At 47.8% G+C, this 21,003-nt stretch overlaps 5 protein-coding genes across 5 annotated transcripts; 2 read left to right on the top strand and 3 right to left on the bottom strand.

The window, feature by feature from the left end:
* Positions 1-185: 185 nt before the first annotated feature.
* ABOM_009361 (60S ribosomal eL34 domain-containing protein) lies at positions 186-1,201 on the top strand (the record flags this gene model as incomplete). The annotated part of the gene is made up of 5 exons (XM_022536489.1): positions 186-256; positions 305-462; positions 537-550; positions 680-817; positions 1,010-1,201. The coding sequence occupies 5 exons, from the start codon at positions 186-188 to the stop codon at positions 1,199-1,201; spliced, it is 573 nt and encodes a 190-aa protein (XP_022385905.1).
* Positions 1,202-6,180: 4,979 nt separating this feature from the next.
* ABOM_009360 (forkhead domain protein) lies at positions 6,181-7,686 on the bottom strand (the record flags this gene model as incomplete). The annotated part of the gene is made up of 2 exons (XM_022536488.1): positions 6,181-6,771; positions 6,841-7,686. The coding sequence occupies 2 exons, from the start codon at positions 7,684-7,686 to the stop codon at positions 6,181-6,183; spliced, it is 1,437 nt and encodes a 478-aa protein (XP_022385926.1).
* Positions 7,687-9,194: 1,508 nt separating this feature from the next.
* On the bottom strand, positions 9,195-11,082 carry ABOM_009359 (splicing factor cactin; the record flags this gene model as incomplete). The annotated part of the gene is made up of 5 exons (XM_022536487.1): positions 9,195-9,212; positions 9,267-9,299; positions 9,367-9,993; positions 10,050-10,529; positions 10,585-11,082. The coding sequence occupies 5 exons, from the start codon at positions 11,080-11,082 to the stop codon at positions 9,195-9,197; spliced, it is 1,656 nt and encodes a 551-aa protein (XP_022385923.1).
* Positions 11,083-11,368: 286 nt separating this feature from the next.
* Positions 11,369-13,086, top strand: ABOM_009358 (uncharacterized protein; the record flags this gene model as incomplete). The annotated part of the gene is made up of 2 exons (XM_022536486.1): positions 11,369-12,265; positions 12,316-13,086. 2 exons carry the CDS (start codon positions 11,369-11,371, stop codon positions 13,084-13,086), a joined length of 1,668 nt encoding a protein of 555 aa, XP_022385922.1.
* A 403-nt stretch (positions 13,087-13,489) lies between these two features.
* Positions 13,490-17,715, bottom strand: ABOM_009357 (WD repeat protein; the record flags this gene model as incomplete). Its single annotated transcript, XM_022536485.1, has 3 exons — positions 13,490-16,554; positions 16,611-17,305; positions 17,489-17,715. 3 exons carry the CDS (start codon positions 17,713-17,715, stop codon positions 13,490-13,492), a joined length of 3,987 nt encoding a protein of 1,328 aa, XP_022385894.1.
* Between the last annotated feature and the right edge of the window lie 3,288 nt (positions 17,716-21,003).

Genomic DNA, 21,003 nt, shown 5'->3' with positions numbered 1-21,003 from the left:
GATTGACGTTGATGCTCGGGCAAGTCGCGTCACAGGTTCACGTTGAAAAAAGTCATTAACAACCGCGAATCATCAACAAAAGCGGTCGGGGGTGATAATAAACTGGGCAATCTCGCGCGGAGGAGTTAAATCGTAACCCCAAAGATTGAAACAACTCCTGCACGATCCCCTTCTCGCAACGGGTGATGAAAGGCGCTCTTCTTGCTCCTTTCCTGATGAGCAAGCTTGAAAAGAGGTGGCGGCTCTGCTCGGACCGGTACTAGTCCCGATCTGGGTTAGCGCCAGCTCGCCAAATTGGCGCTAGCGTGACTCCAGGGCTCCGAGTGAAACCCACACAAATCCAGGTGACTTGCGAGAATTCTGAGAGCTTAACGACGACAACCGACGACGCCGCCGCCAAATTCTTGACGACCGATACAGAGGTTCAAGACAATCAAAATGGCGAACCAGAGACTCCAATACGTGAGTAAATTTCATCCTGCAAATTTCAACAGGATAATGAGAAACTAATTTTCCGTTTTTTTTTCTTTCCACAGCGCCGCCGGAACCCGTACGTTGAAAATTCCTCTTCCCATTTTTTCCCCTCATTGCGCTCGATACGATAGCATTCAGCCGCGATATCTAGCACAGCGCGGATTTTGGTTCTATCATCTGGGCTTCACGAACAGGATATTGATAGAATTTCGTCTATAGGTACAACACGCGGTCCAACAAGGTCCGCATCATCAAGACCCCCGGCGGTGAGCTCCGGTACCTCCACATCAAGAAGAAGGGCACTGCTCCCAAGTGCGGTGACTGTGGCATCAAGCTCCCCGGTGTGAGTACTCCCGATGGTTTTTGGTAGTTAAGCGAATGATTATTGCGAATCTTGCGATCGATCCAAGTTGGTGGAAGAATGCGTCTCTCAAGGCAATTCGAAAAGGGTGGATTGAGACGCACAATTTCTCAGCATCGGACATCGCAATGACCAATCAAAAAGCGAAAACAGCGACTGATCTCTTGCCAATAGGTCCCCGCTCTTCGCCCCCGCGAGTACTCTCAGATCTCTCGCCCCAAGAAGACCGTCTCCCGTGCCTACGGTGGTTCCCGCTGCGCTGGCTGCGTCAAGGACCGCATCGTCCGTGCTTTCCTGATCGAGGAGCAGAAGATCGTCAAGAAGGTTCTCAAGGAGTCTCAGGAGAAGGCCGCTGGCAAGCGCTAAATGGGTGCATAATATGCTCAGTATTTTTCTTTAGTGGGAGCGAAAATGGAAAATTAAAATTGGCTGGGTGCGGTTCTCTTAGATTAAAGTGAACACGACGGCTTTACGATATGCCGTGTTTATGAATTTTATTCAAGACTCAGTTCTCCAACTATCTTGCGTTTTTGGTTGCAACGCAACAGGTGTTCATCACTATGGAGAGTGTGGACAGGCCCTAAGCGTGCATCTCACGTAGTCTGGGAACAGCCGTCAAAGATATCTCGAACCATACGGCTCCAGTCCTGCATTGTAGTTCCTTGAGCAACTTCAACCGTCTACTGGGCAGATACAATTGCCAAGACGAGGTCCGGGTAACATTAGGAACCCGAATCCCAAGGTAAGGCCCCCTGCAGTGAGAATGGATGGCATCATCCATCAAAAAATGGCACGGTCAATCAATCTCCACCAAATCCACAGCCTCCTCCCAAATCTATCACAATCAGAGATCCACCCCAACAGGCGGGAAGACACTCAGCCCGGCACGTGTGGCTTTCTCACACCAGGCGGAATTTTCATCTCGGCCGGACCCCGTGAAACAACGCCTGGGAGCTTTCCCATATAACGATCAGCGCCAAGTCTCGGGAGGATCATCATAGAAAAAGCAAGGTTAAGATGATACGAAGGGGAAAGAGGAGTAGGAGCCAAAGCTGGCATGCAGGAAATTATTCGAAATCAAACTAAGCCGATACAATAGGTGGTATGGACGAAACGAAATAGGGAACCTAAGACCTGAGGGGGGTTGTTCAATTTCGCCTATCTGTCCAAACCCTTGCCAGTACATATGCAAAATGCTGTTGAGCAGCAACTGGGACGCCTTTGCTTGCTACATTCCGAGAACTCCCTGTGTGTCTGGGAATCCACCCTGAGATGGGGCCGGGTGGGTGGTTGTGAACAATGCATCTAACGGGCTGTGGATGGTATCGTGACAATAGTACGACTGTGATCGTCATACATCGGGAGCGAACATGCGGACTCCTGGGTATGTCTGTCGGCAAGCATGCAGTCAATAGTTAAACTCTACATAGAGTGGATGGTGGAACCGTTGGGAAGGCTGATCGCACAAGTGACAGAGATCTGTGCTCTGCGCAAGCTGTTCTGTTTGCAGGCCTTCTTTTCTTTTTCTACCTGTTCTTCGAATATGAGTTGTACCAAATGAGCACTCATCAGCGCTGCCCAGATAAGGGGGGAGGTGATCATTCGCGGGATCGGTAGATGAAGGTCAAAAACAGAGCATCCTTGTCATGGCCTGTGCACCCAGATGGCGTGCAGCTAAAGTCCGACAAGTGAGGGTGTCTCCGTCCAGGAAGTGGTGAATAGAGCTCTCTGACTTCGGACCCTGACAGAACTTAGGCCCGATTCAGAGCGAAACTATTTGCTCCTGCGCATATCTGTTAGGCCGATAATCTCCAGAAAGGGCTAGACAACTAAAAAGCAAAGATGGGACACCAAGACAGGCAGGAGAAAGTATTAACCATGGGATGACCGCTAATAATGCAGAACATCGCATGTAACCAATAAACCTTCCGTACCATAGATTGATAGTGCACGGTTCGGCTGCCATCCTATAAAGCGGTGAGGATTCGTTGGTGTTAATTTCTTTTTTATTTCCTAATTTCGTTTAGGTTCCTTGCATCAATCCATCGATCCATTACTCACCTTTCTTTCAGAGGGAATCATCCAGTCGAGAATGATGGAAAGGAGGGGGAAAAGATAGCCAGACCACTCGGAACGAAAGGCTGGGGTGTGACCGCCTCCCCCGCTGGCGTGATGATACCCAACCCTAACCTGTACTGGGAAGTATGTCTGCATGCTGCGTACGCTTCATGGATTTCAACTGTAGGGGGGGGAAGGTCCCTCAGGGGGATAGTACTCTCGGACCTGACATAGAGATCGTCAATTACACTATGTCAGCCTTCGTATTCTCTATTTTATGTAATTTTCTTTGCCCTGAATTTCTCTCTCCCCACTTATTGTAAATCGTAGTGTGAAGCACGCTATTGTCTGGAATTAAGGGTGAGTGGAAAGGCAACGGGAAGGCAACGGCTGGCCTGGGGCGCAATAATTTATCTAAGATCATAGGTCGAATGGCACGATTCCCAAGAGTTGACTAAAATAGTAACAAATCTAAAAAGTGACTGATCGAAACAACAGTTCGGTTAGGCTTCCGGGCGATTATCGTGTCTTGGATGTGGGCTGTTTGTCTGATTAGCTCAACGTGAACAAAGTTGGTCCTGATCCCAAATCTGCAGCGTTAGTGGCGTGGAGAATGTTGACATGGATCATTTATATGGAACGAACTACTGCATTGGAAAGGGTGTTGGCCCATTATGTTGCGGTGTATCTATCTATGTGTATTTCGCGGATCATCCTCTACATGTTGGCTCCAATATATATTATTCATCGCCTACTTTCCATTCGAGGTGGGGAGATGAAAGGGGGAATATCAGTAAAGATAAGAGGGATAGACATGTGCAAGCATAGCAAGGAATACACCCTGTATGTATTTATTTATAACCCTATTATCAGTTCTTACTGAAACATACGTACAAATAACGTAGATTAACAATGCAATGCATCGAGACCGGTCAATGCGGAGCTTAATGAACGGATGCAAGCGAGTGCAACACCTACCTTTAAAACTGTCGGTACGGCCCGTGGGAAGGCGAAAGTTAAGGATCCATCGTACTTTTGTTTTGAATGAAGAGGCATGAAGGTGATGGCGATCGGCTGCAGAAGCGCAAAGTTTAGCCGAGCTATCGAACAATAACTCCATCAACAACTCAGGTGGGCTCCATACCCCAGGAAAAAACCTGTCGCGTTTCTGTATAACGGGGACGGTCATGTAACCAAGGGGGGGGGGAAATAATAAATCAATAAATCAATAAGTAAATAAATAAATAACAACTCAAGTTAAATATTAATGGGAAACGGAGGAAGAAGAGAGAAAAAAGTAACAATGTCGGAGAGTACCTAACAGTCGTTCATTCGCTACTGAAGGCACCAGTCCAAGATGCAGGAGGAGTGAGCCTCTTAAAAGACCCTAAGCCCCATCCCGATGGTGGCACAGAGCATTCAGTTCAGCTGACGATGTGCTGCTTTTTTGGCTGGTCTGTCCACTCGGAGTGTATCAACTATGCTTACTCGTCTGTCTGGCTATCCAGGGGGACAGTGGAGGGACGCACATAGTGTTCTTAGGCAGAGACGTGCATTGTACCTACGTGTGAGGGTAGGGTCAATGGGAAGCAGATTTGCTAGACCCCCTCCGCCTGCGGTCTTGTTTTCGGATTGAGGAACCCGGTCTTCCAGGTTAATGCCCTGTATAACTAGAATTGGTTAGTTCATGCTGGTGTCACTCATACATCAACTAGTCCCACGACTAGTGCTGGTCGAAGGCACCCTTACGAGTCACGACCCATCTGCCACGCCAAGCTAGGCTACATTGTTAGTTGCAGACGGTCAATCTAAAGAGCGGGTCGGGGTCGACCACTCCCAGGAACGACGGTCTTCTGGTTTCTCCTGCGATTACAATTCCCACGGAAATTAGCCCTACAACGAATGAGGCTTGTATTCATAAACGTTGGTTTCTAATAGCTAGTGACGAGGTACTTATTACTTTGGTGAAAGTTAGTAGTTTAACTGCTCTAAATGACAGATTATGGAGTGATTTTGACGGAGTTAGGGTTATGTGTTATTACTATATATTTTTTTTTTCCTCCCCCGTGCCGCAATATAACCCTATCCAATCTGCTCTTTTCCTTCTCTATCCATGGATCTTTCTATTGATTCCTTTTCTGTCATTTTGAGCAGCCAAGCCAGTATACATCGAAAAACATGGTATATACCGGCATCATGCATAATATAAGAGGAAAGCGATCATCGATTGATGTCAACCGGAATGAAGAGACCTGATAACATTAGTACTATAGCCATGGAAATGATAGTCATACCGACTGTCCCCACCATTGCAAGACGAATTATCTAGAAGCTAATCAGCACGCCGGTTGTGGACGGCTTATTCTTCCGCCGAATAGAAAGGCCTGATCTTGGATCACCCTGAACTACCTCAAGTAAGCCCATTCTCATCAGTAGGTAGATAGATGAAATGCTTGGGCATCAGAAGGGGGGTGGGGAGAGTGGGTTGCCAAAGAGTCGCATTAATCAGGTAAGACAATGTCATCCATCTCCACCGAAATAAATCCATTCATGCTGCATGCAGCACATGCAGTGTCTATCGATGCAGAACCTACTTGAAGGTCTGGATACGCTTGAGACTGCATGTGGACTACTGGCTGGGGTGGCCAGCCTGCGCCAAAGGGAGACATGCCATATGTTCCGTAATCTTCTGTTATTACGGACCACTGCTGCTACTCCCCAGGGATGATAGTATTAATAATGATAATGGCAATCGGGCAGTAGACATAAATATGTAATGGTTTTTGAATTTTTCATTACCTCTAATGTATTTTGTACTGATCGCTGGCAACTTTTCCCTATGTTTCCCGCTGAACCTGATGATCGAAGGCCGATCGCCTCCTAGCCTTATTCCTGTGGCTTGCAGGAAATTGAACATAGATCATTAGAAACAGATAGTAAAAAAGAAGAAAGAAAAGAAAAAGAAAAGCAAAGAAAATTGAAAAAAGAATAAGAAAGATAACATAAAAAAGATAAAGAATGAGGACGGCGAGGGAGTAAGAGACGTGAAAGCTAGTAGACAGAAACCACGATCCATACAAGAGTGCCACGCCTTTGATACTCTAGTTAAGAAACCTGAAAAAGAACTAGACAAAGTATATTACTCAAAAAGGAAGGAGTCAGAAGGAAAAGAGACAACCGAGAAATACGGCAAATTAAAATGCATCAAGAAGGCCGAAACACGAGGGCTATTAGTAGCTACAGTATTTTAGATATGCAAGTCAGCACGACCATTCGGACGCTTCCCCCTATACGGCAAGTTGAACTTCCGCTGAGATGTCAGGACCTGTCAACAAGCCATGGGGAAATGGCGGGAGACTACTCCAGCCTAGAAATCCCGTCTCCATCGCTAGACAGTCCGACCCCGGTCCTGCCATGTCACAGAAAATCGCAGTGCATGAAGGAGGGTCGGCGTTACCAACAATACTACCCAAATCGAAAGGTTCGGCTGACGTGCGAGTCAGTGGTGTTGCTGGGCCTGATGCATGAAATCGCGAGACGACCGCCGCCGTCACAGGTGACGGGTGGTGTTGACTGTGAGGGATCTTGTGTGCTCGCCGCTGCGACACCAGTCGTTGATAGTACCGTTCCTTCCGTGGCTCATCCTGGTTCATAAATCTGCGAAATTTAGCGGTGATTTTCGTGGCTTTCCCTCCCTTCGCTCCGGATCGTTGGCGTTGAGGAGCTGGTGGGTCTGATCCCACTGTTTTTTTATAATTCGCCTGTTTTCTATACCGGGTTGTAGACTGGATACCGTGGGTTATTGCCTCATCTGTCAGACGCCAGTAATTCAGGGCTTTCTTGCCCGGTGCTTTCTCCACTCGAACAGCCTCAAACCCCTATAGCAGATTTGGCTTCTTAGCGGAGGAGAACAAAAACAGAAGCATCAACTTGTGGAATAGACATACCGCGTTCATGGATAAGTTGTGTCGAATGCTGTTTTGCCACCCTTTGGAACTGCGATCCTTTCCTTTTGTGGTATTCTCTTCGAACCAGCCGTAAATCTCCTGAAGAGACAGTTTCTTACCGGGTGCGCCACGGAGCGCTTTGTAAATAAGTGTGGAGTAGGGCGGGTCTATGCTCGCATCCTCCTCTGCGTTAGCTGGTGTTGCTCGTGTATCAACGCGGACAGGTTCGGATTTGAGTACAGGAGAGCTCATCTGGCACGACGAGGCCGAGAAGGCCGGTGACGGGGGCGTTAGAGCTGCGATAGGGTAGGTCGTTGTAAGAATGCCAGATGGGCGTTGATACGGCCCAAAGGCTTCAGGTGGTGCTGTATAGCGATCAGGCTTCGAAGCATAAGAAACATCTTTGCCTGATTCCCGCATCCACTCAGAGCATGTCCTGCTATCATCGGTACGAGACAGCCCCGGCCTTAATTGCCCTGGGGTCGGACCCGACGTCATTGAAGATGATGGCCAGTCGCTGTCGCAGGAAAGAAAGAAACGTGGAAGACCATCAGGCATTGATGGTGTAGATGAGTGAGATGATGGCAGCGTGAAGGCTGAGGTTTCCATGGCCCATGGGTTTTGACAAGGCATCATCGATGTTGGACTGCCGCGCCCGGACCTCACCCAGTGTTCAACTGCTTGACAGGGATAGTGGTGGCGAAGGTCACCCAAAGGTACGCCATCGATGACTGTGTGTGAGAAGGCAGTCGTCTCTGTTCGTTTCAGGGTGTATTGTAGTGTAGTTTCCTGGGGTGAAGGTGTTGAGTCAACGCATAGGTCCTGAGGCACCAAGAGACGATCCATGCTGTCTTGCAAACAAACAAATTAATATCAATCACGGAAGACACAATCTAAACTGGCTATATTTGCATCCGAGGGGATAGTTCACGAAAGAAGGAAATATTATAGATATTATAAGTTTCTAATGGGTACAAGCCATGCCAGGGAGACGGATGTCAACAAGTTGAAAAAGGGTAGCCCTGGAAGATGTGAAGTTAACGAGGGAGGCTAAAGGGGAAAAAAAAAAGAAAAAGAAAAAAGACCGAAAGCGACAGATAAAGACTTCTGACCATTCAGAAGAAGTGCATAACTGAAGCTGTGATGCCAGAAGAAATGCCAGCTCATACATACGCCCTGATGGTCTGTCTGCTGTTTGTATGTGTCTCCGCCAGTCCCAACAAACAAAAGACGGTCTGGGGAGAGAAAGAAGAATAAATAAATAATATTGGATAATAAAGACCAAGAAATAAGGGGAAAAGTGCCAGCCAAGGAGCTCCCCAGTCAACATGTGCACTGGGGATGTTGTGGATGGAGGTGGTGGTGGTGGTGGTGTAGTGGTGCTTCGTTCTAAGGGCTTCCCAAGCAGTGGAACAACAAGTCATTCTACATGCAGAACCAATGGCTTTGCAGAGTCTAGTAGAGGCTGGATTTTCGGTGCTACAGATGATGGCGATGTACGTACTTCCTGATTTACAATGCCTGACAGACCAGGGCAAGAGTGGGTTGTGGGACCGGGCAGCTGCATGAGAACTGACTCTTCTCTGCATATTGGCCACAGTACGCCAGGCTAGGTGGAAGCCTTTCTGGAAGAGACGTTCTGGCAACTCTCCCGGAAGCTCTCAATGCTCTGGGAATGTAGCCTGCAGACACTCAGGCCCTTTCCCGCTTTCCCCGACCAGCCGGAACCATTGAAACGATATGCGGGTGGCTTAGGTGGCACCAAAGCCGCATCGTTGCAGAGGTTTCTTTCATTCGCCGAAGGCCAAACTAGAAAGACGGCAATTCAGATCTGAGTGGCCGCACGTACGTGTGGGGGAGAAGGCGTTCCGTTCCCTAGCGACACGTGACCCGCTGCTCAAAAAAATGATGGGACGAGAATCGCGTGACGCTGGATGGCAAAAGCCCACAGCAAGAAGCCAGTGCTGGAGCGTTGATGGTGGTGGAAATAAGCCCTAGTCCACGGTTGCACACACGTGGGAGCCATCACCTGCGAGTCAGGAAGCTTAAACCTCATGGAGGTTATGTACCTTACGCTATATGTCCGATGATACTAGTACCTATGATACGTTCTAGCGTTGGTTGAGCGAATTGGGTCCAATACTGTAGCGGATGGTTAATACTTCCAGACCAACCAGATCACCCGGCAGTGGGTCGCTCTGCCATAGCAGTTATGAATACGTTGATAAGAGATAGTGCCCTAAGTTGAAACCCCGAGAATACAATTATTGTAGCCGTATGCGCCCATACACCATTTGGTCGAGATAGATATAAATATAACAAGGTCGATGCGAGTAGAGGTTTGTCTGTTGGCTTTACTTTCGGTAGTAGACCTGTCATCGATGTTAGAGTAAAATTCTTTGTGCGGCAGAAAGGAGGAATCTCACCCGTTTGAATTGAAAATGCAGCTGTAAAATACCCTATTGATTGTGTCAGAAGAGTCAAATCGAAGTCCGAATCAGGGGCTAAAGCTGTCGGCGCGTCTACCTTGTCAAATGTGCTCTTGAAGCCTCTTTCCCTCTTGGCACTATAGTCCCACTCCTTATCAACAATTCGAAATGCGATGTCTTCGTAAGGAGGCCCGGCCATGAATCGAATCAGACAAGTATCTTCTTCACCGGCTGCTGCAAACGACTGGCCGCGCTTTCGTCCGTGCTCGCGTTCAATACGGTAGGTCGGTGCTTTCGTCTTATCGATGAGGTCAGGGTAGAAGATGTTGAATTTGTAGCCTTGTACCACCTTTGGTGGCGGGTTATCATGGTCATAATGGGTCTGGTTATACTTATTCCATTCGTAACCCATTTGCACCCTGTTGAAGTACCGTGGCTTGCGCGGCCGGTATTTGTTCGCCCACTGAGGCTGGGACCCCGTACTCACGGACTCTTCGCCTGTGAAGATCTCTTCATTCTCACTGACTCCCCTCGCAAGCTCTCGCTCATAAAGTGCCTTTGTTGCCTGGGAGAAATCCTCATTTGGTATAGCTGAAAAGCGAGAGGAGCCGGTGGCCGCAGGCAAGTTCGGTGTTTGGTTCACAGGAACAGAAGATGATTTCTCTGCCTGCCTCTGGCGGAGAGGCACAAAACCCATCTTTAGAACCTTTTGACGCTCGCGAGCCTAAAAAGATTCCATTAGCTCATGGTGTGTGCCGCTTAAGAGCCGTTGTGACCTACCACCTGATCCAAAAAGTTCGACTCATCCACTACCTCCAAGACCTTATCTTCCGGGCGAACCTGGAGCAGCGGGTCAGGATCAAGATCACAGAATTCTTCATCCAACCCAGCTTGTGTTTTGTCCTCGGTCGATAGCTGGATGACTGGCGCCAGGGGCGCAAGCTTTGCTCGAACCGATTCCGCTTCGTCTCGCTGTTGTTGGCGTAATCCTCGAACACGTTCATCTATGACGGCCTGAAAGACCTTCTTCAGTTTGGCGCGGGCTTTCCAGACGGTGAGACTTCGCAGTAGTTCTTCCCAGTAATCGGTATCGATGGGTTCGTTAGAATCCAGCTTCTTCTTGACCTGTACTTCAAGGGTTTGAAGTTGCTCGTAAGTTTTAGGGCTCAAAAGCCTATTTATATCCGCAGCGACGGAGCTGAGCGCACGCCCTTCAGGAGCAATAATTTTCTGGCGGTCGCGACAGATAATCCTCATAGTCTGTGCAGATTGGTTAGCAATAACTATATATAGCTCAGATCCCAATGTGGCATACCTTCCAATAATCCCTGTTTTGTGGATTTGCCTCCAAACTCAGAAATGTATCAATGTCCTTCTCCAAGTCCAGCAATTGACTCTGAGACAGTCCTTCGAAAACGCCATCCGGATCTACGATATCCAGGTCCGAGTCCGCAATCTCATCATCGAGAGGGTTCCTTGTCGGGTCGATAAATCGCAGGGTAACAGTAAGCCAGTCAATCGGTTTCGCCCGGCCTTCTTTGACACGGATCTCCGCCTTCTTTTTGGCCTGTTTAAGCACGAAAACGTCCTCCTGTGCTACCCATTCGCGCACTTGCTCGTCTTCTTGTAATTGATTTAACCGCATCTGATCCTTCATATTCCTCGACTGCGACTGCTCCGGTCGGCCTCTTCCATCGCTCTGGTAGTCCCTCTCATCGTATCTGCGGGGGAGCTTCTGGGGTTGACGCGATGATGGAGATCGCGATCGGCTTCGTTTCGTCGAACCCGATCTGTCCGCAAAACGCGACGACATAACTGACGCGTCTGCACAGGGCAATGAAAGAAGGAAGGCAGAGATCGGCAAGACCGCTGTGAGCGTTGAAGCCTAAAGTCAACAAAAGCGTGAGGCTTTGATCTGATGCTTTTTTTGGAGAGCGCGGTCCGCCAAGGAAAAGGTGGAGCGGCGGCGGAAATTAAAAAACAGTAATGGTTCCGCCTTATCGGCTTTGCCGCCTAATCGACGAATGTTTGTATATCTTAAAACTACAGCTACGGTCGCTTTGGAAAGTACTGAGAATTTCTTTACTTAATGCTTGGAAATGTCCGTGAAGTGGCAGAGATTACGCCTCTCGAATCTAGGGGAAATACCTCCTCTTCTTTTCAAATATTCCTCAACATCAAAGGGCTACGAGCTGTACATAACCGATCTTACCAACATCTGGTCTGAGCATCTGAACCGCCAAGACATCCTGAGAAGAGCTGATGAAAATGACACCACAATCGATCCGAGCGAGGACACGGAACAATTTGAAGTACTCCTGCAAAAGATAGAAGATGCACTGCATAGCCAGCCGGGAAGCACTCTAACCCTGAATCATAGCTCAGGAGACTCGCTGGAGTTGACTACATCTACCCAACTGCCGGCTCCACTTCAACCTTTGACGTGGGCTGCACATCTCATCAAGGAGCCACAGTCTGCTGCTACCGATCAATTACTTCTTCCCCTCATAAAGGCGGAAGCTGACTGGGAGTCGCACCAGCGATCCTTCATAGACCAGCTGCATAGGAAAGACTGGATTCTCGCCAAGCTCTTCGATAAGATCGAAGCTGTGGGCATTGACTTGAGTACTATATTTCCTGGTATCTCTGGCTTACGGACGGGTCAGAAGGGAACAACGCTGGCGCAGGCCGCCAAACATATAAAAGGTGTTGCGCCTTTCGATGAAAAAGCCTGGCTTGAGGAAGTCAGTGCGTCAGCCTCTGCATCGGGGCTTGCCGCCAATATTCTGGCGGAGGCTTCCACTCCTAGCGGCCCAAATCGATCAAGAGGTCTTGAACCACCACCAGACATGTGGTGGGAGAAACTTACTGTATCCAAGACTACCCCGGCCCCTATACGAGAAGAGAGCGAACCAAAAAAAGGATGCGAGCCTCCTAAAGATGTGCTGGAGGCTGATACTGACACGGCTACTGAAACTGAGGATGACGAGTTTGAAGTAAGTGCATCCTTCAAAATCAGGAGTACCGCAGTTAAAATTCTCTTCAGCGGCAGGAAACACCCCCAAGATTGAAGCAACCCAAGAGCGGCGAGAAAAAGCCCATCAACCCTAGGCAGGATGAAGACCTTGGAAAAATCCCTCTAAAGGAACCATCGCCTCCGCAAAGGCAGAAAAGTTCTGCAAACCTATCAAAAAGCCTGGGGGTCATCGGTGGGAAAAAACAAACAAAAGCGCCCCAGCCCTCACCTCCAGCAGCCCCGTCTACGCTCGCACCACAAATACTTGATGACCAGACAGATTCAGAGTCTGATCATGAAAATGTGGCTTTAGCATCAACGTCACCAATGAAGCCTAAACCAGAGTTATCAGAGAAAGCGCAGAGTAAGCTGCGGGGATTAGGAGTCATCGGCGGTAAAAAGAAACTTCGGCAGGCCGCCCCAAGTGAGCCTCAATCTCCATCGTTGATAGAATCTCCAAGTACAACACACCAGCCACTTCCCGCAACATCTCCTTCGATAGAGACTAGAACAAAGAGAGTCGGTAAACTCGGTGTTATCGGAGGCAAATCCTCTAAAACCGATGCGACCACTACTTTGATGCGTCAAGCAGAGGAGAGCAACGATAATTTATCTAGGGAGATAGCGAAACACAGTTCTGAGCCACCAAAATCTCCATCGGCTGAACGTCGACAGCCAAAGACAACTGAACAGTCAGAGAGAGAGGAATGCCAAGAAAGAGCGGATAGGAAGCGCGAAGAGTTGAAGAGACAGCTGGAGGCGAAGAGCAAAGCCCCAGCTAAGAAGAAGCGGAAATTCTGAGCTCTTTATTTCACATTCCAACAGGCTGTTGCGTGAACCAATCACGAACTAATGTACATTTGAGGGCATCTGTTGCATTACGCGGCTGTTTATTACGGGCAGATTTGGCAATGCCCGGGGATTGAGTTATTGACAACACTGCAATATACTACAGATATATGGGTTAGCATAATTTCGCAAGATAGATTATATCGATCGTATCTTTGGGGTGTGATATGGCATAAATGACTTGCAATTGGATAAATATCACGATTGTTATTTCATGGTATCATATTGAACGCTAACTTGAGGACTTATAACCGCTCCATTCGGGAAAAGTGTAGTGAATAACGGTATGTAGTAGCAAATTATTGTACTTGCAATCCAGAGCCTTCACAGTTGTCTTCAGATAGAGAGTCCAATGTTATGTGCTTAGCCCACTGCCACCACCAAGACTGCTTCGAGACGAGGTTCCCCCTCGCTTCCCTTGCTCGCTAGGAGTAACAAGTCGTACTTTTTTGGGCGACATCAAGTTAGAGGACACGCTGGGCCCGGCGCTGGTAGTGGAAGCACTTGTGCCACCGGAGGTCCCGATACTTAGCATACCTCGAACCTTTTCAACAGCTTTGCTTTCCCCTCTGGTCCATGGGTCACGTTTAACAAAACCTACACCAGCCTTTCTACCAGCCGAATCTCGTCTTTTGGATTCCTTGAGCAAAATGGTGCGGTTATGCTCACGACGGGGTCCCGGGCCGCAGTCATGCATGCAACCAGGGGTAGCGCAACCACCCTCACTGACAGAGGCGTCGTCCAACCACATACTAATGCAAGCTAAATGTCCTCCATGGCCACAGCCTTGACACCAGGTCCAAAGTGCGGATCCTTTAGGTCCTGAAGGATTGTATGAATCCCCGTACGTTTCATCTAGGCGTCGTAGCTCAGATGTTGGGATCGGCTCTGTCTTGATGGAGGAGCGAGATGACGACAGAAAATGCGACGTCGTCTCGGAGTCCAATTCCAGATTCGACTGTGCAGATTGCTCTGCTACCCATTCGGCTGGTGGGTCAACACTCATGCAAATGGCACATGGCTCCTGGGGCGTGTTGCAGCGATGACAGCGCGTATTGTCATTCAAAGGGTTCTCGTATGGACGTTTACACGTGAAACAAAACACGTTCATCGTAGTATCTACTTGAGCATACTCGTAGACTGCTGGGTACGCCGGTACGCAGAGAAGTCGAAGCTCAGCCGCCTCAATGTACATGCACTGACGTATAAGGTGTTCGTTGTAGGTTTTGAAGATGAGTTCACACTCCTCACGAGGAAGTATATCCTCATAGCCTTGGAAAAGAGTGCGCAATTTCTGGAGAAGATGAGCAGCAGATTGAACGTCAACACAAGAACTGCTATGATAATGCCTAATGGCTTCTTTGAGCAAAATTTCAGCGCTCCATGGTTTATCCATCGTTCCGTCAGAGCTTATGGGGATAGTGAGCCCTGTGAGATCATCATCGATCACATGTGTAGCCCTGCAAGCAGAATTATCTGCTGCGGCAGTGTAGACAACACTTGGACAGCCATTCTTCTCAAAGTATGGAGTCTCTAGAGGACTGGATTCCTTCACAAGGGGAAGTGGGCTAGAGGGTCGCTCGAGATGAACATTAGAATCTGAAACACCCTCAACAAAAGGTTCACTAGCCTGACGCTCTTCGTTCTGAACGGTAACAGGGCCAATGACTGAGTCACTTCTGGTTCTGGAATATGGTATTCGAGGGGCATCACTTTCCGCGCCTTCCGTGACATTCTCACTTTCAGAAACGTCATACAGTTTTGCCGCTGACGATAATGATGTGCCTATTGATTTGGAAGGGTGTGAGCTACCTGTAGATGCCGAGAACATTGGAAGACTTTCTGATGACTCGCGGCGGCGGAAGCCCGGAGGCCTCACACATTCAACGTGAGATTCGAGCGACAGAATCTTTTTGGGATACTGTTTATAATCACGAATGGCTGCTTTTTTATCCTCCATCTTTTGGTCGTATTCATCTACTTCTGAAGTCTCTGTGTGACTCCGAGCGCGCCAGTCGCCTCTTCCGGTAATTGCTCGTGGAGCGGATCTTTGGTCATCTTCAAGACTTTGGGACACCAGCCCAGGTAGTGGGTCAGATGGGAGGCTTTCGCCTGGAAAATGCGTATCTTCGCTTGCATTCGACTGGCGGTGCATACGTGGCTCCACATCGGACATCGAAGACCAATCATTCGAGTTCATGGTGCCTTGATTTGGGCTCAGAAGCGATGGTGGAAGAGGTTGGATATCCGTAGGGTCATCTAAAGATGCCATATGCGAGTTAGAGCTATCTGACGATAAAATAGTGCAGTCAGGCAAAGGCTGCGCTAGCGGGGTTGTCATGTTCGAGGCATTTTCTACATCAACGAGAGGCTGCCTGGCCACCTCCGTCTCCATAACACCCTTGAACAACCGATTCTTCACCTTTTCGGATTTTCCATCATCCAAGATTCTTGGCTTTTCAGAATTCTGCCCTTCCGCGGACAATCTTTTTCTGACGCCGCGGGTGCTCTTTTCTGGAGCCTGCCGCTGCTCCTTCGCTCTAAGTTGCAGTTCTTGAACGACAGCGAACTTTACTATACGCCATGTTTGAGATAGCTTAACTAATGAAGCATCTTCTGCACAGTCTGCGTTCTGGCTTAATGATTCTAGCAGTGATCGTAGAAGATCTGAGTGTATGCTGTTAGAGGTTGTAAGCAAAGGAGAATAATGGCGTGCCAGGTATCGAAAGGTTCCTTGATCCATTGTAGCTCCAGGTATACTTCCAACTGCCCCTAGCTGGCATTGTCCGGAAGGCTTGATCTTTGATAGCACCTTCTCCAGCGACAGAACGGGATTGAATTCGGGAGCACTTGGAGGAGTGCTGCCCAGCGACTTAGACGCCCGGCCACTGCTTGATTTAGTACGTCGGTGCCTAACCGAGATAAATGAGGGTTCGTCAAGAAGGTCGTCTGCCGGGCTTTGACTCAATGCATCTGCGCTATTGCTCTCTTCCTCAGGATGGCCCACGACCTCCGTGGTGCTGAGGCGTACAGTACTATGACTGGACCGTTTCTGGACAAAAGCTAGCACCTCACCACTCGGGCTCCAGGCCAAGGAGCACATTGGCCGTTGATTTACCACCTGAGGGGCATATCGGATATCCGTTTGGGTGAAAACACCGGCCTCACCAGCAGTCCACAACAGATCTTTCGAATGCCAGAGCAAATCGGCAGCATGAGACTCGTACCGATCAAACTCTCGGAATGGTATATGAGGGCGCCGAAGATCCCAGAGATGTATCCGTGGGTCTTCTTTGTCATAGGACGTTACTAACTGAATTGACTGCCAACCACCGGAAGTGTCATATTCGTTGTTCCAGGACGGCGGACGCATCGTACGTTCCCAACGGCCTGGGGTGTCCGGAATTGGAACGTTGGTTTCTGCCTACGTTCAGCTGACGAAGAGAAATCCCAAACTTTAACATGCCTGTCTGTACCACCACTGACGATGTGCTTGCCATCAGGATGCCAATCTACTGAGAAGCATGGCTTGTCATGAGCGGTGATCCTTAGCAAGGGGGCGGTAGTTTTCCGGTTATCCCACAACTGTATTGCACCACTGTCTGTGGCGGTTGCAAATGCCATCCCATCATTCGGAGACCACCTGATATCCCGAACTGCATCACTATTCCCATTATACAACTCCTTACTCGAACATGGCTTGACTGCGGATGCCATGCGTAGGTCCCACATTCGAATAGAGGAATCCTGACTGCCAGACAAAAGCCATGCCGGCCGATGTGGATTGAAAGCTAATTTGTGGACTTGGCGGCTGTGCCCCTGAAACCGGCAGTATTCCAGGCCAGTGCGTTGTAGATCATAGAGAACAATGCGGCCGTTGGCCACTGCAGTGGCGATAATGGTGTCATAATTGCCATGTGACCATTTCACATCCCGCACTGTCAGCTGGTCCTTATAGCGTGCGGAGAGTCCACTGCCATCATTCTGAGTGGAGGAGTAACCGATGATAGCATTGCGAAGGTTGAATTCTTCGGAAGAATGGTCGGGTGAGACACGGATGGTCTTCAAGATCTCTTTACCCCCGACTACTGCATGTGTCCGTTGAGGAGAAATATCTAAAGCGGCAATCGGAATCCCGGTCTTATGAGTGACCGTTTGGGACGCTCCCGGTCTAGCAGGGTTGTTAGAAGATTGCTGTCAAGCTTCGTTGGCAAGGTGGAAAGCTGAATATTGAAGGTGCGACCTGTTTAAATAAAGATTCTAAATGAAGCTGGAGTAAGGCAAAGGGTATACGGGAAGGGAAAGGCGGAAAGCGCGACGAGAAAGAAGAGCAATTGAAAAGGGAAAACTATACAAGGACTTGGGCCTATTAGAACAAGGACCGGCAGATAGGTCTGCACGAACCCCTGAAGCCTGCGGACTTGGAGGTCGAGACCCTGAAAAGAAGGGCTGGGCAAATCTTGCTAAAGCACTGGCCGCGCGATTTGAATATTTGCTTTGTTGTACGGGGGCAGGTGGAGGAGGAGGGGGAGGAGCTGGGGAGGAACTGCCTCGGGTGGGCAACCGAGAGCTATCGGACATCCTCAAGAGGTCAGTCAATCACGACTTAACCCGATAAGGGATGAAGGTCCATGTTTGACAAAGTTCCCGCGACGAACAAACAAGAAAAGGGAGCTGGTGGAGGTGGGGAATGGTAGTAAAGGAGGGGGGGCTTTAGAAGGCGGAGCTCCCTGTTGGAGACTCTTTGGAGATGCGATGCGCTCGTGACTGACTAACTGATTAGATTGGTGGCTGCCTTAGGAGCCCATCTGAGGATTAGTCAGCTCCTGTAAGAACGTTGACTTGTACTAGTAGTTAACTAGAGGTCTAACTTGGGTAGTAATCAGGAGTAAGCAATTGGATTGATTCATGTGAGGTGCATGAAGCAAGCAAGTACCAGGAGTCAGCAAACCTGAGGAATGTGAGGGAGAATTAGTGACCACTCGAATAATAATAGAGTGGCGAGGACGCGTGATGTGCGGATTTAGCGCCAGTTTGGGGGGAGGTTTCCACTAGAGTAGTAGGTACTATGTAAATAGAAAAGGAAACAAACTCGAGGCAAACTCCAGACCTTACTTCATTCCTACAACAACAACAACAGGTTATCTTGGTTAGTCCGAGGTATTTTTTTCTTTTTCTTTTTTTTGGTTCCATTAACCCGATTGTATCATACCATACCGGCCCTTTTCTTGTTTTCATCTTAAGTTGATTTGTTTTTTTTAATTTCTAGGTATTATAAATTTTTTTATTAATGATATTTCTGAACTAATTAATTCTTCTCACTTCCCACCTCTAGACCTGTTCAGGTGATGGATCCGAAGAGTTATGTATCCAATAACAAAGTTAGAACAATAGAGATTTGAATTGACACCTGAGTGATGTGTACAATCCATAACTAGTTGTTGGTTGAATTCATCTGGCAGGATGCCGTTAAACGTCTCCATGAAAGGATCCAACGAGCCGGTATGCATGTTAAAAGCGGTGTGCGACGTACATGTACACGCAGGCATTATACTACTACTAGTAGTAGCTGGGTTCATTGCATATTTAGAAGTAGTTAACTGTATGGTGATGTATGGTGGTATGGATGTATTTATTGTATGGTGGATGGCTTGGATGAAGACAAAGTGTATCCACCGTCAGGATAATTAGGCCGATTAATGGCGATGATATACTACTTCCTCATTACTAGACGTCTCAGACCAGTCTCACATGAATTGACTAAGATCAGGCCACACAGTCAGATGTCTGGATCTGAGATGTACTTTACGTACATACGGTGTACGTTGGAGGTACGTACATATTTACATACCAACGACACTTTTGTGTTAGATCATCCGGACCTTCGGGACTCCTCAGGTGGGACAAACTAAAGCGACTCGTCGGGAAGACGACTCGGGGTGCAGGGTAGTCCTCGACTTGAAGAATTGTTTCCCCCCGCATACTCCTGACCCAAGTCATGGTCATCATTCCACTCATTTGGGGATGGTCTGGTGATGAATTGCTCGTTGATTATGGTTCACTTGGTCAGTTTGTTCCTGATGAGGGTTAAGTGAACATGGGTGTGTGCCCAAAGACAAATACGCATGTCTAAAAAGACCTCCTCATCACTGATTAATCATACTACAATATAATAACTTATAATCATATTAATTAGAAGTGTAACAAGCTAAATTCCATTGTGAGATGAGATGACACTGCCCCTGGCACTGAACTATTTCTCAGCCACCTACGCAGGGTGTTAAGACGATACCTTGGTTTCGAGAAAGGCAACAAAAAGAATGAGCCCTTCAAAAGAAATGTCAAGGACCGAGTAACTAAGGAGAAATGATCTATCCTTTTTTACCAAGGATTTGCACTAACCTATTCTGAGGCCAATGAACATGGATCCGGTTGCTTCGAACCCATGCAATGCAGCTTCCACAGTCCAATCCTGATCCTCGCAGCGATCGATTTGTGCCACCATCCATCCCCTTCTCCATCGAGATCTGTCACGAACACATCCCTACATACTGTGCAATAATCACATCTATTAATCATAATTATCCAACTGCCTTTTTTTTTTTTTTTTCTCCCCCCCTAGTAATCTTCAATCTTACTACAACATCCCCTCGAGGGGTGGCTCCTTGTACATATTCGTACATATCACGTTACACGATAACTATCTAGATGGATGTCCGCAGCATTAAGATATTCATAGAAAATCACCCAACAGTTGAGCTCCCAAAACTTTATATTTCAGCATCTCAGTTCTCGCTTGTGTTCGGTCTCCGTGTAATACTTTCCCCCCAGGCACTTTCTCCGCTCAGGAGGGATCAGCGATATCATGCATGGAAATTATTGTTTATTATTTATCTTTCAGTTTCCTTGCTATTTCTTTTCTTTTCTTTTCTTTTCTTTTTTTCCTCATGCATTTAACCAATCCTTCCGACATTCATTCCAATCCCTGTTACCATTGGGCACGAACACCTCAAATTCAATAGAGGCAGCTCATGGCCAGTGGCCAGGAGGGAGGGGAGTATGTCAGCATGTCAATATTGACGCGGTTCCGAAAATAACCTGGGTTGGAAATATGATGAAAACGGCTCCGTACGACTCCGTACTAGTCCAATCTCTTTCCGTCGCAGTAAGGTAACGCTGTAGATGATATCAAAGTACATATAGGGAAAAAGAAAAGAAGAACATTAAGCAAAAAAAACCTCCGATTCGCATGAAAAATAATTCAAAGAGTAGAAGGAATATGGCCCGCTAGTTCAGAAGGTTTTGATATTCCTTGGGAAATTTTCGTTCCTCGGTTCTTCTTATCCTATTTCCCCATTAATTATTTTATTGTTATTTATTTGTTTTAGATTTTCCCTTGCCTCTTTGCCATTTCCCCCAAATTTGCCTCCGGAGCCACCCAAGCTCAGCTGCTTTCTGGGACTCTGGGTCCAACTAGTCTACTCTGGGTAGTTCTCGACTTCAGATTCGCATTGCACACCGTCACTCTTCCTCGACCGTCCGAGTACTATTTGTATCTTTCCAACGATCATTTCCTCTCGTGTATCTTTTCTGTTTTCTCTTTTCTCTCCTCTCTCTCTCTCTCTCTCTCTTTTTCTTTTTCCCTCTTTCCTTTCCTCCTCTCGTACTCATCTCGGTCCCTTCCGGTCTTCTTTTCTTCTTCTCTGCTATACGCTTTAATTCTTTCCCGTTATTCTTGGGGTTTCAATTTTCCGTCCGGGTTTTACTTTGGTTCCCCCATATAACCTTTTAGTCAATCCACGCATACTCTTCTCTTGTAGTTAGTTCAAAAAACTTTTTTTAGAGCCTTGATTATTTTGCCTCTTCCCC

This window comes from Aspergillus bombycis, assembly GCF_001792695.1.
Source record: "Aspergillus bombycis strain NRRL26010 chromosome Unknown contig00094, whole genome shotgun sequence".
Taxonomy (NCBI): Eukaryota; Fungi; Ascomycota; class Eurotiomycetes; order Eurotiales; family Aspergillaceae; genus Aspergillus; species Aspergillus bombycis.
This window is presented reverse-complemented; position numbering and strand designations above follow the sequence as displayed.